Genomic DNA, 26,781 nt, shown 5'->3' with positions numbered 1-26,781 from the left:
GAACGGCTGCACCCCGCCCCAGCCTTGCACGCAACGGGAAAGGAAGCAGAAGGGACCGGCACCTGATGTGCAGTCCTTGCAGAGATCCGGAATGCGATGAACGTGTCGAATCTTGCTGCCTGGCAGATCGAGCGCAGCGCACGTGACATTACAAATTCAAGTCGTGATGCATATGAGTGCAGATCGAAGCCCAGGGTTTGCATGTGTCGGTGAGGCTTCAGCTGCAGAGTCATTTTGGCTGCATACCTATCTGAGGCTTCGTGGCCAGCGGACGCGACCCACAAGGTGCAGTTCTGCGCGCAGCTCGCCTGCGATTACACTCTTCGCACAGATCACAGTCACCACCACAATTAGCCCCTCCGTCCCGCGCTCGCTCTTCCTCGAATTAACATCCTTACAAATCCATCTGCGCCCACATTTCACTTCCACATGAGTGCTGAAGCCAGCTCCTCCCGCATGGAGGCGTTATTGACCCCAACCGCTGTCTCGTGTCCGGCAAAGGTGCTAGTTGCCGGGGGCTATCTCGTGCTCGATCGCAACTATACCGGCTTGGTATTTGGCCTGGATGCAAGAATTCACTGTGTTGTGGAGCCGATAAAGTCGACGTCTGGAGTGTCAATCAGTGAGATTGTCGTGAAGAGCCCGCAGTTCCGTGATGCCATCTGGGAGTACGGCTACCGTGCAAAGGAGAACGACGGCGGAATGACGGTGCACACATTGAGCGTGTAAGTACTCGATGTTGTTCTATGTCGTTCAATTACTTCTTTGGTTCGATGACGTTGGTTGCTCTTTACACGGTTCTACACTTTCCTTCCCAATGCGGTGATCACCCGTCTACTCTGCCCAATCACGTCAGGGTCGACCAAGCTGGTGAGACATTGTATGTCTGCAGAATGAAGATTGTATCGATGGTGCTACGGCGTTGATGATGCAAGGAGCTCACCTTTGTTGTTGCACGTTTTTACTCCCAGTCAGTCGCGTGTTCATCCTCATACAAGACCTCGATCACTCAAAAAGAGACATGGTTACCTTTTAGTCTAGCTTCTCCTGTTACCCTGGCCTGCATGGGCTACTCAATTGTCCTTTGAGTATTCTTCGCCGTAGACTCGTACATGTCTACGCACATATTCTCTCAAACCACCCACCATCATTGTGAATCGTACTGACACACAACAGCGGCCACAACCAAGTCATCTCCCGCAACCCCTTCATCGAAACCGCCCTCACCTACGCCCTCACCTACATCTGGGAGTTGACCCCTAATCGCATTCTCGCACCGTCCTCTATCCGAATTCTCGCAGACCAAGCCTACTACTCCAACACTGGCACTTCCATTTCCTCTTCACGCTTCCTCGACTTCGGCGTCTCGCTCAAAGAAGCGCATAAGACCGGTCTCGGCTCCTCCGCCGCCCTCGTAACCAGCTTCACCGCCGCAGTCCTCTCCTTCTACCTGCCCAAAGACCTATTCGACGTCGAAACCGAAAGGGGCCTGACGATCTTGCACAACCTCGCGCAGGCCTCGCACTCGCACGCCCAGGGTAAAGTAGGCTCCGGATTCGACATTGCGTCTGCCGTCTTCGGATCATGCCTGTACAAGCGCTTCTCGCCGTCGCTACTCAGCGGCCTCCCATCCCCCGGCGAGGCCGGCTTCGGCGTCAAGCTGCGCGAGCTGGTGGAAGGCGAATGGGACACTGAGATCGCGCGGTCGCTCATCAAGATGCCGCGCGGTCTGCGGCTGGTCATGTGCGATGTCGACTGCGGCTCCGAGACGCCTGGCATGGTGAAGCAGGTCCTGGCCTGGCGCGCCGCGAACAAGACGGATGCTGAGGGTATCTGGCAGCGCCTGCAGGGTGGTAATGAGGCGCTTGCCAAGGAACTCACGAGGCTTGCTGAGGAGGGCGCGGAAGAGCCTGATGGTCAGGGACGCTTCGCCAAGCTTGCCGTTATCATTGAGGAGAACAGGGTTGCCATCCGGGATATGGGCGTGCAAAGTGGTGTGCCTATCGAACCGCCCCAGCAGACTGCGCTGCTGGACTATTGCACCAAGCTTGATGGTGTGGTGGGCGGCGTGGTGCCCGGCGCGGGCGGCTTCGATGCGATTGTGCTGCTTGTGGAGAACAACGAAGCGGTGATGGCGGATCTGAAGCAAAAGCTGAGCGAGTACAAGGCTGATGATGTTGCGGTCGAGGGCCCGAAGATCGGGCGAGTGGGCATCGTGAATGTTAGGGAGGAGATGGTGGGTGTCAAGCGGGAAGAGCTGAGTCTGTACAAGGAGTGGACGACTTAGTGCTTGGGATGGGAAGTGAGGTCATCAACGGCAAAAGCGCGTTGAGTGTTGGGGCAATTATCTGGAATGTTTCGTAGATAGTGTGACGATTCGGCGTTAAGCGTTGAAATATCTGTATATGCAATCGTATTCACGTATATACAGCATTCGTGGGCGTACTTGGGTACAGGCATCCATTTATCTAACATACTGCTTCAAGTCTAGTGAGCTTGTTAGTAGTGACGAACGAATCACTTCATGAAACGAAAATCAGCAACATTGTCCTCTCCGGCCACGCTGATGTCATTTACGTCTGAAGTAGGTTGGGATGGTTCGAGTGAGCAACAATGGCAAACGCTAAAAGTAGTAGCCGTGCTGGGGTTGCGTCTTGCGTGATTATAGCATGGAATGAGTAGCTGCTCTGGTAGCGTGATTCCCAAACAAAAATTGTAGTAGGGCGTAATTCGGTGCGGTCGTGACCCAATTGCTGACAGACGTGCACGACGTGGCTCCAAGACAAATGCGTGAAGACCGGGTATACCATCGATTCAGTTCTGTCATACTTCGTCACAGACCATTCCATTCATTGTCTGAACTTTTTGATTCATATTGATCTTGACATGGACGCCCCCATTTCCGTTGAAGATCGCTCCGTCCATCCCTGACCTGCCACATCACCTCCCTTGCCCCTGGTAGATGGTGACTAAAGGTACATTGGTGTGTTGCTAGCTGGAAAAGCCCCGGCAATGCAATGCTTCGTGATAGACAAATGAAGAAAGGAAAACACCACCGCTTAGCACATTTATGCCTTGACGGCGTACTTGCGCTGAGGGAAGTGGATGTTCTTCTTCTTCTGCTTCTCGGTGACGAGCGACGACTCGTGCTTGGTGAGCCTTCGGCGGATGGCACGGGTCTGCTTGGATCGGAGGTCGAGGGGAAGGTACCTGCAGGCTGTTAGAGGTTTCGGAGTGTGAGCAGATTCCGGTTTAGACGCACTTCTTGCCCTTGTAGAAGAGCCTCAGCTGGGCGCGCTGGTTGGCGTTGATGACGGTCAGGACCTTGGCGATTCCCTTGCGGACATCATGGATGCGGGTGAGCTTGGTGGAGGAGCCTCCGGCAACCTTGGCGGTCCTGAGCTGGATCAACTCCCTGGTGCCTGTCAGCATCCTGTCCCGTGGTGTGCATATGCGAGCGTTGCGACGTACGACTTGAGCTCAGAGAGCTGGGTCGCAAGGTCGTCCTTGGACTTGTTCCAGAGCTGGGCGGTCTTCTGCAACGGTTGTAAGTATGCGGGCGGGCGATGCGAATAGTGCGAACGGTGCGTGCGAGCGCGAGCGTGAGCGTGAGGGTGTACGTACGACCTTGGACTGAGACTGCAGCGTATGTTAGCAGAGCTTCTTCAATTCGACATGCTGCGACAGCAAATTTGCGACACGCCCGGCGGGATGCCATTGCAGAGCCTCTCTCCATCTATTCCTCCTTTTTCGCAGGGCGTGTGCCGGGTATCCTCCAGAAATCGAGAGTGTCCACGTACCATTTTGACTGTGTCGTTAGTATGACCGGGTGTGGTTGATGGGGTCTCGCGTGTCGTCAAGTTCGATTTTCGAGCAGAAGGAGCGACCAGTGTGCCCTTGGCGAGTGTCGGAAAGACTAAGGCCCGACCGGGTTAGCGCCACAAGCCCGTGCGACACCGCGGCTATGATGCCAGAACACTGCGATCTCCATCCCAGCTCCAGTAATATCGTGTGTTCAGATACAAGAAAACCCCGGTGTATAGCACTTGGACGAGTCGCCTATCTGGATCCACTATTTCGACACAACCACCGCCCGTGCATTCTTTGCATCCTCGTCCTAGATAGCTCGTCTAGGCCTCCAAGTCCGACAGTACCATGGCCTCCACCGGCGCAGGGTGGGCGCAAGTGCGCCAGCAAGCGCGTGCGCTCGAGCAACAGGTGGGCGATTCTTCACAACCGTCTTCTCCAGTGCTGACAACCATACCAGACCGAGACGCTGTTCCACACATACTCCCAATTCGCCGCGCCACCAAACATCCCCCAAAAGCCCTCCGAAGACGAGCTGACGACCGAAACGAAACTGCAAGAGCTGCTGGAAAAGAGGGAAGCACTGGTTGCTCAGCTATCAAGGCTGTTGGACTCGGAAGCATCGTCCTCCGCCGTCAAGCTCAATAACCTCGCCCGGCACCGTGAGGTTCTGTCAGACCACCGCCGCGAGCTGTCGCGAATCAAATCGACCATCTCTGATGCACGCAATCGAGCGAATCTTCTCTCCAACGTCAGAGACGACATCGACCAGTACCGATCCGCAAATCCAGAGGCCGACTACATGTTGGATGAACGAAGTCGCATTGATAATTCGCACAACGTGGCCGACTCGGTACTAAGCCAGGCTTATGCTGTAAATGAAAACTTTAGAGTGCAGAGGGAGACATTGGCAAACGTCCAGAGGAGGATAGTGGGCGCTGCCAGCCAGGTTCCAGGTATCAACAGCTTAATGGCAAGGATTGGGTCGAAGAAGCGGAGGGATGGTATCATATTAGGGAGCTTCATTGCGTTCTGCTTTCTGATGCTCATGTGGTTCTGGTAATCAAAGAGACGGCACAAGTTTTACTGGCGTTCAGGCGGCGCGGATATCCATGATTCTGCGCACAGCGCATTTGGCATACAAGCCTGTATAATGACAAGGCTCTGTGCCTATGATGTACAACTATGTTTACAGTTCCGTGGGATCATTCCGTCTTTTTGTCCACGCTTCATACTAGCGTCTTCCTCGCCTCAATCAACTTCTTGAATCCCTTGTTCATATCCTGCATCTCCGTCCCCTCAGCATCTCCGCTGCCCGCCCACCTGATCCTGCATTCCTCATCCACAATATACACATAACCTACCCTGCCATTCAGCAGCCCAATTGTCTCCCTGATCTTCTCACTGACGCCCTTCCTGACGACAAAGTACCTCCCCCACTCCTCCTGCTTCCTCTTTGCCTTGAGCTGCCACTTGAACAGCGCGATGATCCACGCCTTCAAACTGTTCTCCTCGATATTAACATCCACCATCTGCGCCACGCCCTGATTCGCGTTCAAAATCTCCTGCAGCTCCGGATTCTCCTTGACGCCCGTGAAACTGCGCGCCTGCGTCTCACCCCATTGGCTGGAATACACATTGACCACCGTGACCTTGCCCTGCAGCACATCCGTCGTGTCGGCATGCGGCGCCGCTAGCGTCTCGCCGTGCAGGTTGGGGAAGTACAGCGCAGCCTCGGCCTTGAAGACGCGTGGGTTCGCCATGAAGGTCTTGCCCGACCGGTACTTGCGGATGTTCTTGAAGTCGCGGAAGTAGTTTGTGCCCCATTTCTCGACGAGTTCGGTGCGTTTGGCCAGGTTGCGTTGCGACATCGTCATGCCTTTGTAGTCTCTCTTGACTTTGATGATGTCGGTGTTTTCGCCAGCTTGCGGGGGGTCGGGAAAGCCGATGGGGCGGCCGAGAGGCTTGGGGACGAAGACATCATCTTCTTTTGTAGGAGGCGGCGATTGTGATTTTGTGGGCGGCGGTGCGGTTGGTTTGGCGGATTGCTTTGGGTCGCGTGAAGTGGTGAGGCTTCGGGAAAATTGGTCTGCGAAAGGACGGAATGCGCTGCGGGTTTCGCATCGAAGACAAACGATTGCTGGGTTCACGAGTACCCGCCGTAGAGGCGCCGATATTCTGGGTTGCAACATGGTGATGTGGAGTGAATTACGCTCAATTGGAACTTCACGAATAGTGAAAGTGAGCTTGCGGCTAGTGCTCAATGCGGGATAAAGTGTCACGTGCTGACGTGCCATCGTGGTTAGGTGACCGCGGACGCGCAGCTACATTTTACTTTCACCAACATCATAAACTCGAAATGTTACCAACATACACTTTTCTCCGCAGTTCACCTTGCAACTCGATATCTTGAACCAAACTAACAACAAAGCCACAACATCACACCATGTCAGACGCAGAGCTGGCAGCTAAGCAAGCATACTTCGAAGAGCAGAAGCTACTAGACATCTCAGACGACGAACGCGATTGTGACGATGCAGCCGCTGAGAGGATCGGGCGTGCGATGACCCAAATGCCATGGCGCAAACCACCAAAGCTTGCGCGGCGGACAAGCAGCTTCCTAGGCCCCACACCCAAAGAAGTGAAAGCCGAGTTCGAAGCTCACATGATGCGGCGGCGTGCAGCTGCACGAGATGAAGCTGAAGCTGAAGCTCTGAATCGTCCATCGACAGCTCCTGAGGTGGAATCAACACCAAGTCTTCCCGTTACAAAGCTACGAGCGCGGAAATCAAGAGGTACTGAAGGCAATGATAACGGCAAAACGAGGCGCGTCACATCTCTGCCTACTATGCCTGTGGTCGACACGACGCCCTTCTATCACCGAATGGGTGAGATACCGCGTGAGCTCAAGAACGGAAAAAACGTCAAGCCAGCAAGGCATATCAAACTCGAACCTGAGCGCAAGCAATTGTTACGAGGCAAGATTGTTTACTTCTATCCCAACGATGACATAAGTATGGTTCGACGGACACGCATTCATATGCTGATCCGACTCGGGGCAGCGTGGGTCAAGGAGTGGAGAGATGATGTCTCGTACGTCCTAGTTGACGATGCGAGCTGTACATATGCGCAGTTACTGCGAAATTTGAATCGAGCAGGACTTCCGGTCCGTCTCCGTTTCGAGTGTATTATCGTCTGGCTAACGAAAAGCAGAGGAAGGTAGTCCTGGCGAGATTCGATACATATATAACACAGTCGATAGAATTCGGCGCGTTGCAAGACCCATCAGCAGCACGCTACGCTGTCCGAGGTGCACCACAGCAGATTGAAGCAAGACCTCACACGCCTAATATACCGGCACCTACTCCTGGGTCGTTGGGCGAATCACAGACATCACTGCAGATCAAACCGACAAGGAAGCAGAAGGACGCCATGTCCTCTCAGACAAGGAATTCGATGCCGAAAGAAGGTATCCCAAGTCAGTCCGCGGTCGATCCAACATATGGCCATGGCGGAGAGCCAGCTGAGGCCACTGTCCCAGATGCGTCGTTTGGAGCGGAGCTTTTACAGGCTATACAGGAGACGAAAGCGATTGCGCATCTGCCAATCGACGACGACGACGGCGACGACTCAGCATCTCCTACTCCGAGCGTCTTTACAACGGATGACGATGATTCAGGAACCGACGAGGAGCCTGAACAAGCACCTACGAAGGTCGGGAAGAAGCCAATCACTCGGGCCTCGAAGAAAGTCTTCGATCAGAGTGGATTTCAGTGCATGGATCCAGGCACCAGCGGCTATTCACAGAATCCGAATGCCCGCACCATCCAGATCCTCGAGGAGATGGGCAGACACTACGATCAAATGCAAGATCAGTGGCGTACACTGGCATACCGGCGTGCTGTCACAACATTGAAGAAGCAAACCGTGAAGATCAGAACCGCAAAGCAGGCTGCAGCACTGCCATTCATCGGCACACGACTAGCCAACAAGATCGAGGAGATTGTACTTACGAACCGCTTGCGTAGGCTCGACGCTACTAAAGATGACCCTCTTGATCAGGTCTTCCGTCTTTTCCTGGGCGTGTATGGTGCCGGCCTCGTACGAGCGGGCAAATGGGTCCAAGCTGGCCACCGTACGCTGGCCGACCTACAGGCCCACGCGACCCTCACTGCGAGCCAAAAAGTCGGCGTCGAGCACCATGCGGACTTCAACGCACGCATCCCCCGCGCCGAGGTCGCCGCCCACGGCGCCCTCATCTCGACCGCGCTGCATGCGATCGACCCCGAGTGTGTGGCAACAGTCATGGGCAGTTACCGCCGTGGCGCCGCGCACTCGGGGGACATCGACATGCTGATCACACGCCCCGGCACGCCGCTGTCCCAACTGCGGACTATCGTGTTCGAGACCCTCGTGCCCAACCTGTTCGCGTCCGGCGTGCTGAAGGTTGCGCTCGCGACTATGCGCTCTGGAGATGCGAGCGGGACAAAGTGGCACGGGGCGGCGTGTCTGCCGGGGAGTGCGGTGTGGCGGCGGCTGGACTTGTTGATTGTTCCCGAGGGCGAGATGGGGGCCGCGTTGATGTATTTCACCGGCAATGACATCTTCAACCGAAGTGTGAGGTTGCTGGCGAGGAAGAAGGGGATGCGGCTAAACCAGAAGGGTCTATACAAGGACGTTAAGCGGGGGAGAAGGGGGGAGAAGCTAAATGAGGGGACCTTGGTGGAGGGCCGGTCCGAGAGGAAAATTTATGAGGCGCTGGGTGTACCGTGGCGGGAGCCACACGAGAGGATTTGCTAGAAGGAGGCTATAGATATCATCACTTGCTCTGAGGGACTGGCACGCGGCAACGAGTCCAAGGATCGAAGTTGAATAATTTGTAATTCAATACTGGTGAGATGCTTTTCCATCATGGTATCGTGTACATCAAAAGATGCTCTAATCGCAAAGGATGCTCAGTCGCCAATGTTGCCAATGTCGCCAGCAAATGCTATCAACTCATCACCCAACCGACCCTCTCCCCTTTCTCCGACTCAACTTGCCCTGAGCTTCATCCCCATTCCGCCTGTGCCAGTCATCGATCTCCCTGCGCACACTCTCCCTGTACGATTTATACTCGTCGCTCGTCTCAATCAGCAGCTCAGAACAATGGCCCGAGCGGCGCAGATGCCGTTTGAGGTTCTCCCAGCGGCAGTCGGGCTTGAACGTGCAGTTCACGTGAGGGCAGCGGTAGGGGCGCAGTGTCTGGGGCATGTTAGCTCAGGCTGCAGCGAAGGGGGTAGTGGGTGGAGGGACATACCTGGTGTGTTCTCTCGTGCTTGCTCAGGTTACTGCTGTCTGCGCATGTGAAGTCGCAGAACCGGCACTTGTGTGGCTTCTTGCCCTCGTGCAGCGCACTGATGTGTGTCTGCAGTTGCGTGTGCGTCGTTGTTGTGTAGCCACAGCGATCGCACACGTATGGCCGCTCGCCGGTGTGCGTGCGTTCGTGGTTGTCTTTGGCTTGGTTTGTGGCGAAGGTTTTGTCACAACCGGTGTAGCTGCATGCATACGGTCGGTAACCTGCGTGTCCGAGCAGATGGCGGGACAGCTTAGAACGCTGCTTGAAGTCTTTCGAAGATGCGTCGCAGCCTTCCCATTGGCAGAAGCAGGATGCACAGTTGTCGACGTGGGCTGTCTTGATGTGCTTGTGGAGTGCGGAGGCAGTGGGAAACACGGCATGGCAGAGTAGGCCGGGAGCGTGCTGCCACTTGCAAATGCAGTTCGCTTCGCTAGATGGGGTGCTGGGGTTTGTTGGGGTGTCGAGGACTGAAGCAGCATCTCTCGCAGATGCGGCAGCGAGAGAGTTCATAGGATTCATAATCTCCTGCTGGATTGCTGAGGCCAGGAAGTCAAGTTTACTGGTGCCCATGGTATGCGAGAAGTTGTTTTCGAAAGAAGGGCCAGGGAGCATCCAATTGTTATCACTGAACCCCATCATCGAGTTGCTGTATTGGCTGTTGAACATATCTCCGTTTGACATGCCACCCATGGTGACTGGTGAGGTAGGGTGACTGTTGAGGCCGAAGGTCATGAAGCCGTTCGACAGTCCGTTGCCTTGGGCTATAGAATTATTCCAAAGATCGAGGTTCTGCTGAGATGCAGCTGGATAATCTCCACATGCTCTTCTCGTTCCATGGCAACATGAGTTGTCAATGTGGCAGTGATCTCCACTGATGTTGAGGAAACAGCTGTTGATGAAGGAGCCGTGCCCAGGAGCTGGAGAAGCTTCGCTGGTAAAGGCGCTTTCCAGAGATGTGTAATTGCTGGGCGACAGCAGAGGTGTAGGCGCGGTGGAGGCGTGTGTTGAGGCAGTGTCTCCGTGGAGATGTGTGTGAGCTTGAGAGAAGCATGGATAGGTTTCGTAGGCGGCAAGCGGCCCAGTGTGGGCAGGATACTGGTCCTGAAAGTGGCAAGGGGCGTTGTCGTAACAGTAAATCGTGCCAGCGCCAGTAGGTGCTGAGTGGGCGAAGTGACAGTCGTTGTCGGGGTCACCTAGAGGGCAAGGGAGGGCATCGCACTTCTGGCAGAAGCACGGCTGGTCTGGACACGACAGCTTGGTGCACTCTGGGTCAATACAGCCGTCCGCGCATTCTTGCGGGCTCTGTGAGCAGTGTGGGTCGAAGCAGGCATCATCCGGCGTGCAGACAGTATCACAGGCGTCGTCGCCAGGACACGCCAGATCGCAGTTAGGCGGGCAAGCAGCATCCAAGTTGCACTCCTGGCAGAATTTCTCGAAGCAATCGTCTGGAAACTGCTGGTCCGTGCCAATCGGTGGGTGCGACTCTGCCGTAAGATTGTGAAACTCGCCAACCTTGTGCGCTGAAGCCCTGCGCTTGGACGGGCGCACTTCCGGGCAGTGACTGCAACACAGAGCCTGTGGATTGACGTGTTCAGCCAGGTACTCTCCCTGGCTCGTACCTATCGCTTGAGATAGCGATTGGCTTGGGAGTTCATCGCCGCTCAGAACGGCCGCATCTCGCTTTGATCCAGCGAGCGGGGCGGCTAGGGATGTAAACATGGAATCAAAGAAGCCCTCGTCAAGATCAGGGTCTACAGAACCGTTAGTCGGAGCCATGGTGGCGCGCGGAGGATTGTCGGGGACCTACGTTGTTATGAAAAGGTGATATCTCAGTCCTTCACGTGCCAAGACTTGTGACATTTGAGGACATTCGGGTACTCAGCTGTAAATATACGCTCCGCCCGTTCGGTAGAAGAAGAGGGGCATAAACGTCAGTGGCGAAGTAGCGGGGTGAGTGCAGTCACAGCATTGAGCACAGCGTCTTGTTGAGGGCGCCTCTAGGCCAGCAGCAGCTCGAGAGTTGTTCCGGCGCAAAAAGAGCCATGTGCTCAGAAGAGTGAATAGCGTGGTGATGGCGATCCACTCTGTAAGCGATTCTGCCGCCTTCTCATTGGCTCCGTCCCTGGTCGTGCTCCCAGGTAGAGCTCGTTGGCCGAACTGAACAGCTGCAGATGCAACCACGATTAAGTTCAAACGGCCGATAAGTGCGGCAGAGAGATTCTGTGAAGAGTCTCTGGTCTACCGCCCGGTCAAAGATCTGCGCACGTGACTGAGGGGCACAAAGGCGCAAAGCTTGAGCGCTGTTAAACAGCCAACGTCAAACATCACACAACCGTCTCACTGAACAGATGTTCGCAATCATGTATCGACCCCAACAATGCAACCAGAGTTCCGGCCAAACACGTCTCTCAGCCGGAGCCCTCCTGCTATCCTGACCATGGTAGAATCTGGCGCTTGGCACCCTCTTCCCGGCTCGCGGCACGCACAGCCACTCCCCCCACCGAGGGTCTTCGAGGCTGGTCTCCGCATTCCGCCATCTCTCCATTTGCCGCATCTCCACACTTCCACCTCGAATAAATCTCCCATTCACGTCGAGCCATCTCTGCGACACAAATGGGCAATCTTTGTGGCAAGGAGTCCAAAGACGCCTTCGACGGCCCCGGCCGAACCCTAGGCTCTGCTCCCGCGCCAGCAACGAAGGCCTCGGTCCCTGCGACTGCGAACTCAAAGTCGGCGAAGCCTGTTGTTGGAGGTCCACCGAGGACTCTGGGCGACAGTAATTCGAGCGACAAACCCCAAGTGGCGGCAGGCGCTGCTGCAGAGGTGCGTACATTGCAGAAGAGTCGGGAGAGGAGGACGGTGTTGATGAGGGCATACATGTGATTGGGCGTCAGCAAAGGTGCGCTGCAGGTCATCGGCTTTTCTCTCGATTCGGCACAACGATGTTCAGATGGTAGACCGAATATCTGCGCCGAGTCGTGTGCGGGAGCTGGTGTCCTGTAGTGCCTACGCTTGCGCTGACGCTGCCGACGTTTGAAGAAAAAGCGCATGGCTGATATTCATGATACAGGCTCGAGCAAACAAGACCTCAACTGGCGGCCTTCAGAAGAATCTCGACGCATTAAAAAAACAGACAGACCGCAATCTGCTAATAGCAGTCTCAAAGAAGAATCAGAAGGAGCGAGAGGCTGACGCGAATACTGCGATTATGAGGCACGACTGAGAGGACTTGATTGAATTAACTGCAACATGATGATCATAGCTATGGTAGAGCAAGTATTGTAGGTGGGCCGGTAATCGTGCTAGAGCGGTGTTTTGATTTGTCGTTTTCTGCGCATAGAGCATGGCGTTTTGGAGTCCATCCACAGCCTCCAGCTTTTGCCGTGCAGGTCTGCGCTGCATGTGTTTGGATACCGACCACACAATGTTGTATCTGATGGGTCGTGAACATAATTCATGAGTTCCTTCACGTGCGTCCGAATCATGATGCACTTTTTCTCAAAGCCGAATAAACGCCCATCAACCATTACTCCAATGGTGAGGGATTTATCAATATGCAAGTGGTTTCATCCTTTCGATTACACCCCAATCCCGACCTCAATAAGCTGAGAGCATCCTGAAGCATATTACGAGGCATTGAGTGTGTGTTGACTGTACATCATCATGAAAATCCATGGAAATACCCGGCATGATGTGTAGCGCAAAGCAAGGAGTCGCTCTCTGCTGGTGGTAAGCATGCACTTTTTGAGATTATTCTGGGTAAAGCATGCACCACCAACGGTGATACATCAACTAATGTTCATCGCAGCCTTGCTCTAGCTCCTTGCTCCACGACCTCAAGGTCTCTCTAAACCCGAACATTTCTCCGCTGTCTGGCGTGTACACTCTATCAAATGTCTCACAGCACTTCCCCATCAGCTCGATAGCCTCCTTGAGGCGACCTTGTGCCTCGTACGTCCATGCGAGAGATCTCATACAACTTAGTGTGTTCGGACTATCAGGCCCCGATACCTCCGTCATCTTGGTCAGAGTCTCTTTGTGTAGCGTTTCAGCCTCCGAGAGGCGTCCTTGATGCTTATACGTCATCGCCAGATTACTTTGCATTGTAAGTGTGAATGGGTGAAGTTCTCCATCTGTCCTGATGTGGTATTCAAGGACTTCTAACTGCAATGCCTCGGCCTCACGGTAGAGCCTCCGACACAAGTAGGTTTCTGCGAGGTTGTTTTTACTGTCCACTGTCATCAGGTGGTCTTCTCCTAAATTGATCCTGCGGAGCTCGAGAGTCTGTATATCCAACGCTTGGGCTTGTTCGAGTTTCCCTGCTTGCCAGTATGTTGTGCCTAGGTTAGCCATGCGGGTCATGGTAACCATGTGGTCGGGCCCCAGCGTTTCCTTGCTGGTTTGCAGGACCTGTACTCCCAGTGCTTCGGCGTCGTCAAAACGGTGCTGTGATCTGTATGTTTGGGCCAAGCTGGCTTTGTATCCTAACAGTTCTAGCTCTGTCCCGTTTCCTGCCGTGCAGCTTTCGATAATCTGAAGCTGTACGGCTTCAGCTTCTTTCAAGCGGCCCAGACATCTGTAAGTGTGAGCCAGGTTCTCCTTCGTTGCCAGCGTCGAAGGAGCCTCTGGACCCAGCTGCGTCTCGACAACCTTCAAAATCCGAACACTGAGATTCGCAGCATCTGTCCATCGTCCTTGATCTCGGTAGATATTCGTTAGGAGATTCAGAGCATTCAATGCTAGGGGGTGACTTTGATTCATCCCTGCATCATCCAATGTCTGTATCACTTCCTTAGTACGCTTTTCGGCTTCGGTCCATTGCTGTTGGTCGTTATATATTGAAGCCAGATTGATACTAGAGGTGATCGTGGCCAGATCGGATGTTCCAAATGTACTTTCATATGCATTTACCACTTTTTGGAGTTCAGTCTTTGCTTCTTCGTATCGGCCTAGCATTTTCAATGATAACCCGAGGCTATTCAAACATTTGAGTGTTGACGGATCCTCAGGACCGCATAGTATCTCATAGACGACGAAAGCAGTCTTGATAAGCTTGTATGACTGTTTGTCGTCGCCCATCACACCCAGGTATCGACCCACTTGTAGTGACAGAAGTGCCCAGAACTCTAAGGCCACTGCACTAACAGGGAGTATGTCCAGAGCAGCTAGAGCATGCGGGAGCAGAGATTGTTGGATGGGCCAATTCTCGCGTCCCTGTTCGGCATAGTCCTCGCAGATAAGTGCAATACAGGTTCCCTTCCAGTGCTCGAGCTCATCCTGCATTTCAAGCCATCTCCTCATAGAGTACTGTACGAGTCCGTGCATCTCAAAACTTGCTTTGCCAGCTTGTTTGACGAGACAGAGACTGGTCAGCATATACATGTCAGAATCAAAATCTGCTTCGCCAAGTCCCTCTTCAGCATACTGACGCAGAAGGAGCGACGCTGGAATTCCCTGTCGGTCGAAAAAACTCATGAGCGATAGCAGTCTAGCAGCCGACGGAGAGCGTTTGCGGAGATACTCGAACGAAATTTGCCACGTCGTCATGATTGAGTTTGAACCCTGATCATCCCTGCGAATATCCACTACGTTCTTGTTCAACAGGTATATATCGTCCCCACAGATGTCGTCCAGATACCTTGCGACACTCATGCGGGGAGTCCGGTTGATGAAAGCCGCCGCCTGAGTGAGAGCGAGTGGCATGTTTCCGAGGAGACTGATCAACTGATCAGCCTCATCTTGTCGAGCGTTGCCAGTAAGTTTCTTTCTAAGTAGGGTGTTGGCATCCTGGTAATCCATTGGCCCGACTTCAACGATATTGCTGGCGTCCCCAGTGAGCCTGCAGGCAACCTCGCGACTTCGAGAGGTAACAAGCATGGATCCATTAGAATTATGTGGCAGAAACCACGATAAAGGCGGCTTCTCGGGTGTCTGGTTGGCTCCATCGGTCGCACAAGATACTGGAGTATCGTCAAACAGCACGCCCACATCATCGGCGCTGTCAAGTATCATCAACCATGGTCCGTTCGCTTCATTACGTAGCCAAACGCTCACAAGTTGAAGGATATCTGCCTGAGGATCATCCCAACCATTCAGTTTAGTCTTCTTAGCAATTGCATAGTATGACTCTTTGAATCTTGACTGAGTTTCTGCGTGCACCCAGAACACCCATGTATCGGGCCTCTCTTCGAGCATCTGGTAGGCATACTCAATGGCAATCTGAGACTTTCTGGTATCTAGTCAATGGTGTGTAGATCGCCAATGGTCTAGATACTTACCCAACACCACCTAAACCGACAAGGGCTGCGTGAATCCCAGGCTTTGTGCACAGTCGATGCACCGCACTCAGACTGGCCCGAGTCACAAAGTCGCTATCGCGTCCGAACGGTATGGTTGATCTCGATTTTTGTGCCTTCAAAGTTTCTTGCTCATCAGGGACAGCGTAGATTTTTTCGAGAAGCCGTCTTAAAGCCCTGTCATACCCTTCGTCGTATATGAAAGGCAATGTAATGTCGAAAATGCCAAGTAGTGCGTACACCTCATCCTCTTCTCGAGTGGTTTCACGTTCTGTTGCCCAAGATAGTTTTTCGTCCACACTAAATTGATCCAAAGGAACTCCAGATAGAGCTGTTAAAGGGATATCCGTGATGTCGTGAATCACTTCTTTCAGATCGAGGCGATTACCCAAGTGCACACCTTCCTTTGAATAGAACTCTACCGAAGCTGGAGCGAGTAGTTCTTGAAGAGTCCAGCCACGACGGAACCAACGACTCTCTCGAAAAGCAGATTGCCATGAGGCCGAATCGATGGCCCGGCTTTTGCTGGCTGCTGACACGTCTGACAAGTAGACGTAGCATTTAGCTGCATCTCGATACCAACAGAACATAGAATTGATCGCAGTCTGTAATTCCAGCGTGTTTTTCTTGTTAATGCAACAAGTGTCTACCCAGAAATAGCGAAAACCATCACGTACGGCCTGCTGCGCACAAAATCGAAGCTTGTTGTAGCCTCGTTTACCGGAATGTAGTCGTAATCGTAAGGAGGCGTGTAGCTTGCTGTACCTGCTTTTGTTGTCTTTGACTATGTCCTCAAAGATCACTTCCTGATCTGCATCCCATGTATGGGATAGTATAGCGTATGGAGGCACCTGGTCATCGCCACCAAACTCTTTCGTCAGGTTGTACGTGCGGCCGTCGATCGTCTCTAGGAGCCTCATCTTTCGATTGGAGGCCCCCAATGTTGTATCATAGGAATCGGAAAACACAGGTTGTAGGTCAACGAATATCAAATGATCGTGTTTGTTGCAGAATTCGCAGCCCTCGGGGGCTGTTAATCAAAACATAAGGCTTTGCCAGCGGAGAGAGCATGCCACGACGGACTCAGCCTTGAATCACAGCATTGGAAGGATCCGGGCGGCTCTCGCAGTTCAACCGCAGCAAGGCGGCAATACTGCGCCACTGATTGGATGCACGGACAATGTCCTCGCCATGATGTTCCCAGAATAACGATCAATGTCAACACCGGGGCAAACATGCTGCTCCAGGTTCGACTCATCCAAGATTCCCCGCGCTCCTGCCATACCTCGTGTGTCGACGTGTTCGAACGAGTGGTGCGCACGGACATGTTTTCACAACCTTGACTTTGCGCTCGTATCGAATGTGAGTATGGCGGCGCTTCGGGCTTTCTCAGACAGAAGGCGATGCCTTCGACTCGAGAGTTCTCATGGCGGTGGACGGCAATACATACATAGACGACACTTGTCGTCCACCGGTGCTTGGCGCAAAATGCATTGTGTCTCATTTCGGCCCGGCTCGAAAAACTCGACCCGTACTTGTATAGGCTGGGGTATCTGAAGTCTGGGTCAGACGTCGACAAGACGTTGCGATGTTCACGCATCGCATGAATGCATGGATGTTGGTTGTGCTCGTAGTGCTGGCATAAAGTTTGGCTCAGGGACCAGTGCGTCTTGGCACGGAACATCAGGGAGGCGCCGTTTTGCTGTCACGACGTCGTAACACTGGACAGGCAGAACAACAGATGCTGGGACGGATCTAATCGCTAACAGCTCTGTGCAACAAGCTACAGGCACACATAGCGTCTTTCCGACCGCTCGCATGGCTGTTGTACGCGTCTGTGCGAAGCTAGGAGGTCCAGAGACGCGTCGCTGCTCGGGGATGTACCTATGCAAGGCACCATGCAACCTCATCCTTCCAGGAACACCGGCAGTTACGGCAATGCAAGGCCGTTGTTCAGGTTCTGAAGACATATACCATCACTATTATGTTTGATGTGAGATGAAGCCGATGGGGTCTCTGAACGCGTCTCATCAGACGCAACGCCATGCAGTTTCTCGCGACCACGGCAACGGGAATCGATAGTGGAAGACGGCCAAGAAGGGTTCGCCTGAAGTGGGCAGGTGCTTCGATGGATAAGGGCAAGCTGTGTCTTGCTCGCTACCATGGTCTGTGTAGCGCACGCATCAGCAAGGACAGCTGCCTGCTCCCGAAGCGAAGTGACACAGATCCACGCACTGCAACTCCAGAGTTCATCATCGATTGACAGCTGTCCATCATCCCGCATGAAGAGCCTCAATCGACGCAGCAGTAGCGATCAATGGCAACGTGAGACGAGTCTGAGATTATTTTGGCTGGACCTCATTTCGGCGCGCATGGGTCTGTCCAATCACGCTCTGGCTGGCAGAGAGACCTAGTCCCTGCACGAATCGCTAGTGGGCCGTAGCCGTGCAATGCCTCTCGCGCGGACTGCTCCCCATGCTGTTCCTCTTCCTTCAAGGCTCACGCCCGTCGCAGCTCCCCACTCCATACGCTCTTTCTCTGTTGCGGTAGGGCCCAGCTCTTTCCCTTCGTAGACTTCGTGATCGTCAATTCCCGCGGCGTCTAATTTAATAATCTACTTTGCATACACATTAGAGCCGTACAGCCTTACTACGCTACTTCGGATGGACCTGTGAAGCAGCGCGTCCGCTCTCTCCAAACATCGTCGCCGTCAACACACCGCAGCCCACGGCCCCAGATCTGCCTCGCGCCGTCAAGTGGGCGGACACGCGACGATAGCTTGACATGTCTCACAGCCACCGCGGCCACGCTCCACCATGTCCAGCGACGCAAGAGTCTCGCCAATCGACCCAGATACCCTGTCGACCAAAGCAACTGCGCACTGCGTCTGGCGCTGTTGCGCTGCTGGCCCTCGCCGCATCTGTACCAAGGACAATGGCTCAGGCCAACTGCATCTCGCTGCAGGGCTCATCGACATGTCCGGCCTTCAGTGCGGCATCAATTAGTACGAATCTGACCGGCGATTTGTATGTTAAGACCCGGACAGTTTTAGATTGCCTATCAATTAACGTGTTGTAGCTCGTTCCTGTCGTTCGTGTCAGACGTACAGTCCTTTGACAACCAGTTGCGTTCTTACATCTCAACCACTTACACGCAACGACAGTAAGTTGGACCCTTCAGATCTCTATATGTCAATGAGAGACTTGATGCTGATAGCTGCATAGGTACCAGAATATTCTAGGCTGCTCAAACGTCGATCTTAGTAACACCACCGACCTATATGCACGTTACACGACTACAGTTCTTTGCAATGCCATCGTACAGAACTCAAGAGAGCCATGTGGTCTGAGCGACGCTAATTCGACACCACTCTGTGCAAGCGCTTGTGTATGTCTATCTATTTCCATGCTTATGTCATGGCAGACCTAACATCGTACAGGCGGATTTTGCGATTAGCGAGCAGGAAGTAGTGTCTACCCCGGAACTGTGTGGAACCCCTGGTAGCAACGCCAACTCTCAGATACGAGCCGATTTCACCCGCTGCTCTTTACCGGCCAATTCACTCAGTGGTAGCTGTATCGAAGCAGTACGCAACGAGCCTACAGAATGCGGATACAATTCAAACTTGCAGGGACTGTGCGCTCATTGCGCTGACAGCACCGTCAATTCGACTAGCACGTGTTGCATCAACTCGAATGTTGAATCGCGTTGTGTAGGTGTTGTGCTGCCAACAACGGTGTCAATGCCGCCGCTGTTCCCCAGTAGTACTTCAACTGGTGCTCCGACTGCGTCAAACGGAGCCGCGGCTAACGGGTCTCGTTCTGGACTTTCTGGAGGTGCTATTGCGGGTATTGCTGTGGGTGCTGTCGTAGGTGCTGCACTAATCCTAGCAGCCCTTATTTTCTTCTGTCTGCGTCTACGCAGGAGGAAACAAGGCCAAGCCGGCAGCATCCTGAACACACCGTCGCCATCACGACATTCCGCGAAAGCACCGCCAATGAGTTACGGTGGCGATGGCCATTTCCCGCCTGCTGTCGTACCTGGTGCTCGTGTGCAACGCATGTCCGCTCTGGAAGGCTCGTCGTCTTCAGATAATCACAGCGATCGAGGGATGGCTATGACTGCTTTTGGCGGCTCTCATAGCGCATACGATTCCCCAGATTCGAGACATCACCCCTTTGCCGGTGCCGCAGCTTTCCCCAAACGGCAAGGCTCTCTCTCGAGTCGCTCGGCCCTCGAGTCCAGTACGAATTCTCCACACTCGGGATCGGACGGACGCAACTTCTCGAGCCCGGATGGCGTCGCCTCCGGACAGTCTGAACAGCTGCAATTTTTCAAGGACTACTATTCCCAAGACGACATTCACCCTAATGACACCGTCGCCACCCTCTGGGCCTATCAACCACGCGCTGGGGACGAGTTCGAGTTGGAGCGCGGAGACATGCTCAAGGTTGTCGGTATCTGGGACGACGGTTGGGCGACGGGTGTCAGGCTAGCTGAATCAGCAGAACAATGGGAAGCAAGGAAGGCCGAACAACGCGACTCGGGTGTTAGCAACGGCAGCCGACGACGATCGCAGACTGAGATCGATAGCGACATCAAGGCCTTCCCGCTCGTCTGCGTGTGCTTACCAGAGCATTGGCGCAAAACGATAGATGGTGACAGCACGGGTAGTGGACATGGTCTTGGAGGTGACCGATGACCTTCCAGCCCCGGACCGTTTTGCTCCAAGCAGCTCATTGACTCCTTTTAGCCCCGTCATCCTTCTCTGCATCTCAAACATTCTTCTCGTCTCCGCTTAGGATCTCAACCCCGCCGAATCGATACGGCTGCAACGGCCCTAGCGTCAGTGTCTCAGCGGTGAGGTCATCAATATTCTCGAAAGCGAAAAAGAAGACTTCGATACCACGACCATCTTACGTGCGAACTCCAGGCAAGAAGTCTTCAGGTTCGAGCACGCTAATCAACACATCCCCCGAGAGACCGTAACGCCGCCACGACAACGGCTTCATATCCTGGAAATCGACACGATCTCAGTTCTCATATGCGACCTTTGATACCCATTCGGCCTTTTCGCTTACGTTCAACACAACACCGACATCCATACCGTCTCACTTCTCAGACAGGTATCACCACTCCAGCATCCTTCATGATTTGACGGCCGAAGCCTAGTGTCTAATACGCTCCTTTGCTACGCTTCTCACCGTGGTTCCACGAACCCATCCAACAACTACGAGTACATTTTGACTCGCACGTTGACCGACGATTCCTGTTCTATACCCTGTCGCGCTTCAATCGTGACTGACTTTCTTCTCTTCTTATTTGCAGCGGGGGCGGAAGGGCGGTATTGTACATAATCGGTGTGCCGCGCCTTTCCAGGGGATAGTTAATCTTATTATATAGCATCACGCAGTGTTTGTCCTCATTGGATACAGTGCTTGGGGGAGGTTTGAGGCTCGAACGTTGCATCTTCCATGACGGGTTGGGGTATGGGGGTGCAGGACCGGCGGAGCAATGTTGTATGAAGGATAGGTATTAATGGAAATGCACATTCGAATATCTCGGTACTCACTGTCTTTGCAATATCTGACGTCACAATCCAAGGCACTCACTTCACAGCGTCATATGTAAAGCAAGGTTGGGTGATTATGAAGAGACCTTGTGTATATTCCCCGCAGTCTTGATACTTTAGTCTTGGTATCACTGCGCCATTACGCCAAAGCACCATTCGTGCTCGTAGGAGCGGGTATTGAATGCCCAGAAGGAAGATCGAGAACCGTGAAGACCTTACGCGCCGTGAATACCGTAAACGCCTTGAATGCCACCATCTGTCGGTACTATGGGATGTCCACTAAGGCGAAGAGAAGGCTCCCATCGAGACATCTCAACCGTATCGGTTGCCGGAGCGGGCCTTGCGGTCGGCTTGTAGCTCCTCCTTGATCCGAGCTGGGGACCAAATGTTCTCGACGGGGACCTTGACGCAAGCCATCGGGTGCACGTTCTGATCGCACTTCTCCGCGACAAGCTTGACCGAGGTGATGGTTGAGTATTTGTCGCACTGCACCTGGATGTTCCAGTACTGGGGATGACCGGTGGTCAGCTAAAGATGAAGTTAGCTTGAGGTAGACACGTGCAGCGAGAGAAGACTTACAGTGCGAAGCTGCAGGCGGAAATTGCCATCCTCGTGGATGCACTTCTTGTCGTCGCCGAAGCCGCCCAGAAGCTTGTCTTCCGGAATCGCGTCGATAAACTCACGTGCTGCGAGGTACGTCTGCTTACTCATTTTGGCGACTGGGAGTGTGATCGGTTATAAATCTTTGTTGGTGAGCTACGAAGCTGCGAAGTTGCAGGAAAGACGGAGGAGTGAAAGGGTTTATATATAACAGGCTATTTCTAGGCACCGACTAAAGCTGTAGTGAAGGGTTCAAGTGAAGGGTTCAAGTGAAGGTCCGGGTGAAGGGTCAAACGAAGGCCCAGGTGAAGGAGGCCCTCAGTGACGGAAGGCTCCAATCGCAGCCTCAATGAAGAGACAGATACTAGCTATCAGGATATATGAAAGCTCGACTTGAATTCGTGCGAAGCGGGGCGACAGCTTTGTTTCATGTAGCCTGGCCTACTGCTGCATGGCATCGGATCTCGTCCGCTGCAACTCATAGACACATGTATTCGGTATTTGAATGAGCTATATATCTTAAAGGCCTCTAACGTTGCACAATAGAATGTTAATTTCAAGGTTTTACAATAGCAAATTTGTCAGCGTTGCCTAGACCTGACGTCAAGTGAAAGCGTGTCTCGCAAGCGTTTGTTGTTGCCAGCGCCTTCCACACCGACTTGAAATTACACCTGCCTCCAGCAAGCCTTTTGTTACTCACCAAAATCGCATACGCAACCATACAGCATGACCTCCACACGCGACGTTTGCCAACCCGGATTGAAGTGGGAGAACAATCTTTTCGGCACCAAGCCCACATGGACAGCGGAACCTTCCATCGCTGTCATCAAGAAACTGGTACAAGAGGCGCTGGGTGCCGAGTCCGACGTCGCATTTCTCGCACAAGGTGCATTCAACAAAATCTACAGCGTCAACTGCTGTGTGGGGGACTTTGTTCTTAGGGTAGCTTTACCCGTCGCTCCGAAGGTCAAGACGCTGAGCGAAGTCGCGACGATCGCATTCATCCGCTCAAGGACAAACCTGCCTATTCCACGGGTTCTCGCATACAATGCGGACTTCAACAACAAGCTCGGGTTTGAATGGCTTCTCATGGACCGTGTGCACGGGCGTTCACTGCGCAGCTGCTGGAATGAAATTTCGTGGCTCAAGAAGGGTTTGCTCGTCCAAAAGATGGCAGAGTTCGTATCTGAGATGTTTCACATCAAGCTCTCTAGCATTGGGAGCCTGTATGAGTATCATCTCAACAGCCATCCGGATAGCAATGACGCTGCTGTGGAACACGCTCTCGGAGAGGTAGTATCGCCGACGTTCTTCGTGGGCAGCCATATCCGTCAAATCTTCCACCGTGGACCATATCGAACCAGTGCTGAGTATGTACTCGCTCATATGCAACTCTTGCTCCAGGACATTCAGTCTTGGCGCATATCTGACAACGAAGACGATCGAGATCAGGCTGAAGAAGCGCAAATCATCTACGAAAAGCTCCAGCTCATCATTCCCAAGCTCTTCCTGGATGTTGGCCTGGAAACGACGAGCGTCTTACATCAAGATCTGAGCTCCAACAACATCCTTGTAGACGACAAGGGAGACCTCGTTGGTATCATCGATTGGGAGTGTGCCGTTGCTGCACCTCACTGGCAGGCTTGTCGAGTGCCTCAGTTCCTCGATTATGGAAAACAAGAGAACTGCGCACCCGAACCTCTGACAGAAAATGAGCAGAAGGACGAAGACGTAGTTGAGTATCACCATGCTCTGGTGCATGATTATGAGGTCACGCAGCTGAACAGATTCTTCCTCGAGGAAATGGAGCGTCTAAATCCGCAATGGGTTCAGATCCACAACGAAGGAACAACTTGTCGCGAGATCATGGTTGCTCTTGAGTTTACGTCTAGTGGAATGTACGCACACCAAGTTGAGGGTTGGTTGGATTGTCTTCTGGAAGGAAAGAAACCACGACTGACTCTCTCCGAGTCAATCTTCGATCCTTACAAGTACGATGCTTGAACGAGAGATAGCTGAGTTACGTTGTGTCTGGGAGTACCCCGAAAGATCGTCAGCGCGCACACCTAATAACAGGTCATACAATGTTTCCAAATAAGAAAGTAGAGTCTGATTTCAATCTGAACATGAACTCGAGACTTCTTTCCTCCTGCAAGTGACATGAAAGGCATTGTATTTACCTTGTTCACCATATTGTGTCCTCATTACAAGCCAGTGCATATGTTCCATTGATACAATGAAGAAGCTCGCTATGTAACATCTTGGTCTCGAACAGGAGCCCGAGATCTCGTACTTCGCGGGTGGTGCTCTCAACAGACTGTACGCTTTCGACTGCATGAAAGGCCACTATCTCATGCATGTCTACTTACCGGCTGCACCAAAGGTGAAAACGGAGAGCGAGGTCGCCACTCTCGCCTTCATCCGCGACGGGACCAGCATCCCAGTGCCGCGGGTATATGCTCACAACTCCGATCTGAAGGGCGAGCTTGGTTTTGAATGAATGATCATGGAGCGCATCGATGCGCAGCCATTGCTCGAAGTGTGGCACGGACTGTCCTGGCTCAAGAAACAGACTCTCGTTCAGCAGGTCGCTGCTTTCTAGGTAGAGCTGTTCAATCTCCCTTTGTCTAGAGTTGGCAGTGTCTACTCATCTACCGAACAAGACGCGCGACAAAGTAAACTTGATGGCCAAGGATACGAAATCGGCTAGATCGTTCACCCACGCTACTTCATCGACGATAGAATCCAGCTCGACATCGATCGAGGTCCGTCCAATAGCCGAGTAGGTGAAAACCATCTACCGCGAGCGGTTCCATCACAATATCTCTCTGGCAGTTGATAGATCCTTGGATGACATTTGTATTAAATGGGTTAAAGCCTGGCTTAAAGCACTGATGCGAGTAACCGATCAATCGAAGACAAGCTTGAGGGACATCAAAGTGGCGAAGCTCGTAAGAATGCATATTGGACCTGGAGCTGAAAGTGCGCAAGTACCCCTATCACAAGACATATTTCATCGCATGGAGGCACATTGGTGAATAGGTAATGTCTCACCGTTAGATGACTAGACAGCACCTAAGATTAAGAATTGCGCCACACTGTTTCAACTGCATGTGCACTGAGCTTCAATGATCGATGACCTTCCACCATTCAAGCATTTATCTCTCTCCAGAAGACGACAGTTATCCATGCTTTTTCGTTCGTTTGTTCCGCTACTTTTGTACTCGTTTGCTCTTTCCCTCGTTTGCTCGTTTGCTCCTAGGACGCACGTGGAAGTCTAGGCGCGTCGTTTGTCCCTATGCACGCACGTGAAATATGAGACGCGTTATTCGCTTAGCAATCCATATTGCGACCAATAGTTTAGGAAATATACTGTTTCCGGAAACCCAAGCTTTACCACAGTTCGCAGTTCACAGTTGGCAGCAGATACCTGCCTATCTACCTACCTCACCCTCATCATGCCGCCTCTGCGCAACATCCCTCAGCCTGGACTGGAGTGGGATACTATCGGTATCAAAGCGACCCAATTTTTACAATTGAACCATCCATCGACGTTATCAAAAAACTCGCGATTCTGCATATGAGCGTCACAGGAGATTGTCACGTTGCTGAGATCGAAAGTATAAGCGATTGTTCAAAGTTGTACCATGTCAAATGTGACCAAGGGGTCTTCACGTTCAAGGTTTGCCTTCCGCTTGCACCGAAGGTTCGAACATTGAGTGAAGTTGCGACAATTTCTTTCATCGAGAACAACACCACGATACCAGCGCCCAAGGTCATGGCATATGATGCAAACTTGAACAATGAGCTGGGATTTGAGTGGATCTTGTTCAAGCACGCCAGCGGTCATTCATTGCTAAACCGCTGGCATGAGATGTCATGGCTCAAGAAAGAACTGATTGTTCGTAAGATCATGGACTACATGGTCCAGCTCTCTCGTATCGAACTCTCTGGCATCGGCAGCATGTTTCGATACAGTCTCAGCAGTGGAAACAGCGAAGGCTTCCATCATAAAATCGGCGAGTATGTCGCGGCATATTTCTTCAGGAACGAGCACATCCAACTGGAGATCCCACGTGGGCCATACACTACCAGCTCTGAATGGCTTGCAGCCCACATGGAAATCATCTCTCACAACATTACGATGTGGCACGAATCGGGTGGAGACGACCGAGGGCTTGCTGTCGAAGCACAGAAGATCTTTGAAGATCTCCAACGGGTTCTGCTTAAGTTTTTCCCAAGCTTTGACCCAGAACCTACTTTTCTCGATCAACACCGCTTTGACGAGTACAGCATCTTGGTGGATGATTCAGGCGACCTTGTCTGTATTCTAGACTGGTCGAGCATCAATGCTGTTCCACGCTGGGAAGCATATCAAATCCCGAGGTTTCTCTATTCAACCTGTGTCAAATACATTCCTGAGCCTCCGACTGAAGAAGACAAGCAAGATGAAGAATTTTACGAGGAATACAAATACAAGATTCAGAACTATGAGACGTGGCGATTGCGCACATTCTTCTTGGAGAAAATGCAGCGTATTGCACCCGAATGGGTGAGGACTTTCAAGAAAGAGACGACCAAAAGGGATATTCTCATGGCGATTGAGTGCCTCGATCATAGTTTGCACACGATGAGGGTCCAGCGTTGGTTAAACTGCGTGCTAGAAGACAGGATCCCGCAGAAGTCGCTTACAGATGCGGTTTCATTTCCTTGGTTGAGGGATTATGCGGACGACATGCCATGTCAGCGCCACGTGAAGGTGGAAGACCCTGATGAGGAGGCGACGTGAAAAACGAGTGGCTGAAATGAGGAGGGGAAAGTGCAGTTGCCAATCTATTTTCAACGGAAACAGTTCTGGGAAGCTGTGTCATGCCTTTGTACAGACAAAGCGAACATGTGAACGTTTGAAGTGATAACTATGTAAAAGTATGCCCTCGTGTGTTTGTCAATAATTGTTGTAAACAACGGGGTACGTCACGTGATCTAAAACCCATGACGTCAGATTCAGCCGCATCACAGCTACACCTCTTCAACACTTTAGAGGGCAAAGTTATCACTTGCCCTCTCGTATCACGTACCCTCGACTTGCCCTTCAGGACGCGTGACTGGCGTGCCCCTCCACATGACTACGCGCCGCTTGGCGACCACGTCGACACTTGGCGCACTCG

The 26,781-nt window shown here is 52.7% G+C and overlaps 12 protein-coding genes across 12 annotated transcripts; 7 read left to right on the top strand and 5 right to left on the bottom strand.

Moving 5' to 3' along the window:
* Positions 1-190: 190 nt before the first annotated feature.
* On the top strand, positions 191-2,431 carry C7974DRAFT_403709 (ribosomal protein S5 domain 2-type protein). Its single transcript, XM_046142868.1, has 2 exons — positions 191-725; positions 1,177-2,431. The coding sequence occupies exons 1-2, from the start codon at positions 430-432 to the stop codon at positions 2,285-2,287; spliced, it is 1,407 nt and encodes a 468-aa protein (XP_045992949.1). The 5' UTR covers positions 191-429; the 3' UTR covers positions 2,288-2,431.
* A 637-nt stretch (positions 2,432-3,068) lies between these two features.
* C7974DRAFT_380167 (60S ribosomal protein-like protein L35) lies at positions 3,069-3,803 on the bottom strand (the record flags this gene model as incomplete). The annotated part of the gene is made up of 5 exons (XM_046140501.1): positions 3,069-3,210; positions 3,263-3,415; positions 3,472-3,536; positions 3,625-3,639; positions 3,801-3,803. The coding sequence occupies 5 exons, from the start codon at positions 3,801-3,803 to the stop codon at positions 3,069-3,071; spliced, it is 378 nt and encodes a 125-aa protein (XP_045992948.1).
* A 352-nt stretch (positions 3,804-4,155) lies between these two features.
* Positions 4,156-4,870, top strand: C7974DRAFT_417492 (uncharacterized protein; the record flags this gene model as incomplete). The annotated part of the gene is made up of 2 exons (XM_046144079.1): positions 4,156-4,218; positions 4,268-4,870. 2 exons carry the CDS (start codon positions 4,156-4,158, stop codon positions 4,868-4,870), a joined length of 666 nt encoding a protein of 221 aa, XP_045992947.1.
* Positions 4,871-5,036: 166 nt separating this feature from the next.
* C7974DRAFT_428236 (ATP10 protein-domain-containing protein) lies at positions 5,037-6,006 on the bottom strand (the record flags this gene model as incomplete). Its single annotated transcript, XM_046144591.1, has 1 exon — positions 5,037-6,006. The coding sequence occupies exon 1, from the start codon at positions 5,997-5,999 to the stop codon at positions 5,037-5,039; it is 963 nt and encodes a 320-aa protein (XP_045992946.1). The 5' UTR covers positions 6,000-6,006.
* Positions 6,007-6,154: 148 nt separating this feature from the next.
* C7974DRAFT_344345 (uncharacterized protein) lies at positions 6,155-8,676 on the top strand. Its single transcript, XM_046139337.1, has 2 exons — positions 6,155-6,973; positions 7,021-8,676. Exons 1-2 carry the CDS (start codon positions 6,254-6,256, stop codon positions 8,605-8,607), a joined length of 2,307 nt encoding a protein of 768 aa, XP_045992945.1. The 5' UTR covers positions 6,155-6,253; the 3' UTR covers positions 8,608-8,676.
* A 1-nt stretch (position 8,677) lies between these two features.
* Positions 8,678-10,928, bottom strand: C7974DRAFT_428234 (uncharacterized protein). Its single transcript, XM_046144590.1, has 2 exons — positions 9,107-10,928; positions 8,678-9,051 (listed from the first exon to the last, which is right to left on the bottom strand). The coding sequence occupies exons 1-2, from the start codon at positions 10,919-10,921 to the stop codon at positions 8,809-8,811; spliced, it is 2,058 nt and encodes a 685-aa protein (XP_045992944.1). The 5' UTR covers positions 10,922-10,928; the 3' UTR covers positions 8,678-8,808.
* Positions 10,929-11,758: 830 nt separating this feature from the next.
* On the top strand, positions 11,759-12,368 carry C7974DRAFT_417488 (uncharacterized protein; the record flags this gene model as incomplete). The annotated part of the gene is made up of 2 exons (XM_046144078.1): positions 11,759-11,968; positions 12,216-12,368. The coding sequence occupies 2 exons, from the start codon at positions 11,759-11,761 to the stop codon at positions 12,366-12,368; spliced, it is 363 nt and encodes a 120-aa protein (XP_045992943.1).
* A 569-nt stretch (positions 12,369-12,937) lies between these two features.
* C7974DRAFT_320174 (uncharacterized protein) lies at positions 12,938-16,361 on the bottom strand (the record flags this gene model as incomplete). Its single annotated transcript, XM_046138741.1, has 4 exons — positions 12,938-13,555; positions 13,934-14,149; positions 14,282-15,374; positions 15,424-16,361. 4 exons carry the CDS (start codon positions 16,359-16,361, stop codon positions 12,938-12,940), a joined length of 2,865 nt encoding a protein of 954 aa, XP_045992942.1.
* A 1,775-nt stretch (positions 16,362-18,136) lies between these two features.
* C7974DRAFT_63202 (uncharacterized protein) lies at positions 18,137-20,429 on the top strand. Its single transcript, XM_046146988.1, has 4 exons — positions 18,137-18,467; positions 18,520-18,603; positions 18,666-18,828; positions 18,881-20,429. Exons 1-4 carry the CDS (start codon positions 18,226-18,228, stop codon positions 20,141-20,143), a joined length of 1,752 nt encoding a protein of 583 aa, XP_045992941.1. The 5' UTR covers positions 18,137-18,225; the 3' UTR covers positions 20,144-20,429.
* Positions 20,430-21,325: 896 nt separating this feature from the next.
* C7974DRAFT_417485 (uncharacterized protein) lies at positions 21,326-21,724 on the bottom strand (the record flags this gene model as incomplete). Its single annotated transcript, XM_046144077.1, has 2 exons — positions 21,326-21,541; positions 21,593-21,724. 2 exons carry the CDS (start codon positions 21,722-21,724, stop codon positions 21,326-21,328), a joined length of 348 nt encoding a protein of 115 aa, XP_045992940.1.
* Positions 21,725-22,276: 552 nt separating this feature from the next.
* On the top strand, positions 22,277-23,690 carry C7974DRAFT_443523 (phosphotransferase enzyme family-domain-containing protein). The gene has a single exon (XM_046145454.1). It carries the CDS (start codon positions 22,340-22,342, stop codon positions 23,615-23,617), a length of 1,278 nt encoding a protein of 425 aa, XP_045992939.1. The 5' UTR covers positions 22,277-22,339; the 3' UTR covers positions 23,618-23,690.
* Positions 23,691-25,391: 1,701 nt separating this feature from the next.
* C7974DRAFT_443519 (uncharacterized protein) lies at positions 25,392-26,563 on the top strand (the record flags this gene model as incomplete). Its single annotated transcript, XM_046145453.1, has 1 exon — positions 25,392-26,563. The coding sequence occupies one exon, from the start codon at positions 25,392-25,394 to the stop codon at positions 26,400-26,402; it is 1,011 nt and encodes a 336-aa protein (XP_045992938.1). The 3' UTR covers positions 26,403-26,563.
* Positions 26,564-26,781: the final 218 nt, after the last annotated feature.

This window comes from Boeremia exigua, assembly GCF_020726555.1.
Source record: "Boeremia exigua strain MPI-SDFR-AT-0100 chromosome Unknown C7974scaffold_12, whole genome shotgun sequence".
Classification (NCBI taxonomy): domain Eukaryota; kingdom Fungi; phylum Ascomycota; class Dothideomycetes; order Pleosporales; family Didymellaceae; genus Boeremia; species Boeremia exigua.
Note: the sequence above shows the minus strand (reverse complement) of the source record. Positions and strands in the feature narration are given on the sequence as shown.

What these genes read in the sequence shown, in the direction of transcription:
- C7974DRAFT_428234 (XM_046144590.1), bottom strand. Translation starts at nt 10,921, where the DNA reads ATGGCTCCGACTAACGGTTCTGTAGACCCTGATCTTGACGAGGGCTTC. An exon ending in AGCACGAGAGAACACACCAG is followed by an intron (nt 9,052 to 9,106) that starts GTATGTCCCTCC and finishes AACATGCCCCAG; the next exon opens with ACACTGCGCCCCTACCGCTG.
- C7974DRAFT_344345 (XM_046139337.1), top strand. Translation starts at nt 6,254, where the DNA reads ATGTCAGACGCAGAGCTGGCAGCTAAGCAAGCATACTTCGAAGAGCAG. An exon ending in TGAATCGAGCAGGACTTCCG is followed by an intron (nt 6,974 to 7,020) that starts GTCCGTCTCCGT and finishes AACGAAAAGCAG; the next exon opens with AGGAAGGTAGTCCTGGCGAG.
- C7974DRAFT_443523 (XM_046145454.1), top strand. Translation starts at nt 22,340, where the DNA reads ATGACCTCCACACGCGACGTTTGCCAACCCGGATTGAAGTGGGAGAAC.
- C7974DRAFT_403709 (XM_046142868.1), top strand. Translation starts at nt 430, where the DNA reads ATGAGTGCTGAAGCCAGCTCCTCCCGCATGGAGGCGTTATTGACCCCA. An exon ending in ACGGTGCACACATTGAGCGT is followed by an intron (nt 726 to 1,176) that starts GTAAGTACTCGA and finishes GACACACAACAG; the next exon opens with CGGCCACAACCAAGTCATCT.
- C7974DRAFT_63202 (XM_046146988.1), top strand. Translation starts at nt 18,226, where the DNA reads ATGTCTCACAGCCACCGCGGCCACGCTCCACCATGTCCAGCGACGCAA. An exon ending in ACGAATCTGACCGGCGATTT is followed by an intron (nt 18,468 to 18,519) that starts GTATGTTAAGAC and finishes AACGTGTTGTAG; the next exon opens with CTCGTTCCTGTCGTTCGTGT. An exon ending in ACCACTTACACGCAACGACA is followed by an intron (nt 18,604 to 18,665) that starts GTAAGTTGGACC and finishes ATAGCTGCATAG; the next exon opens with GTACCAGAATATTCTAGGCT.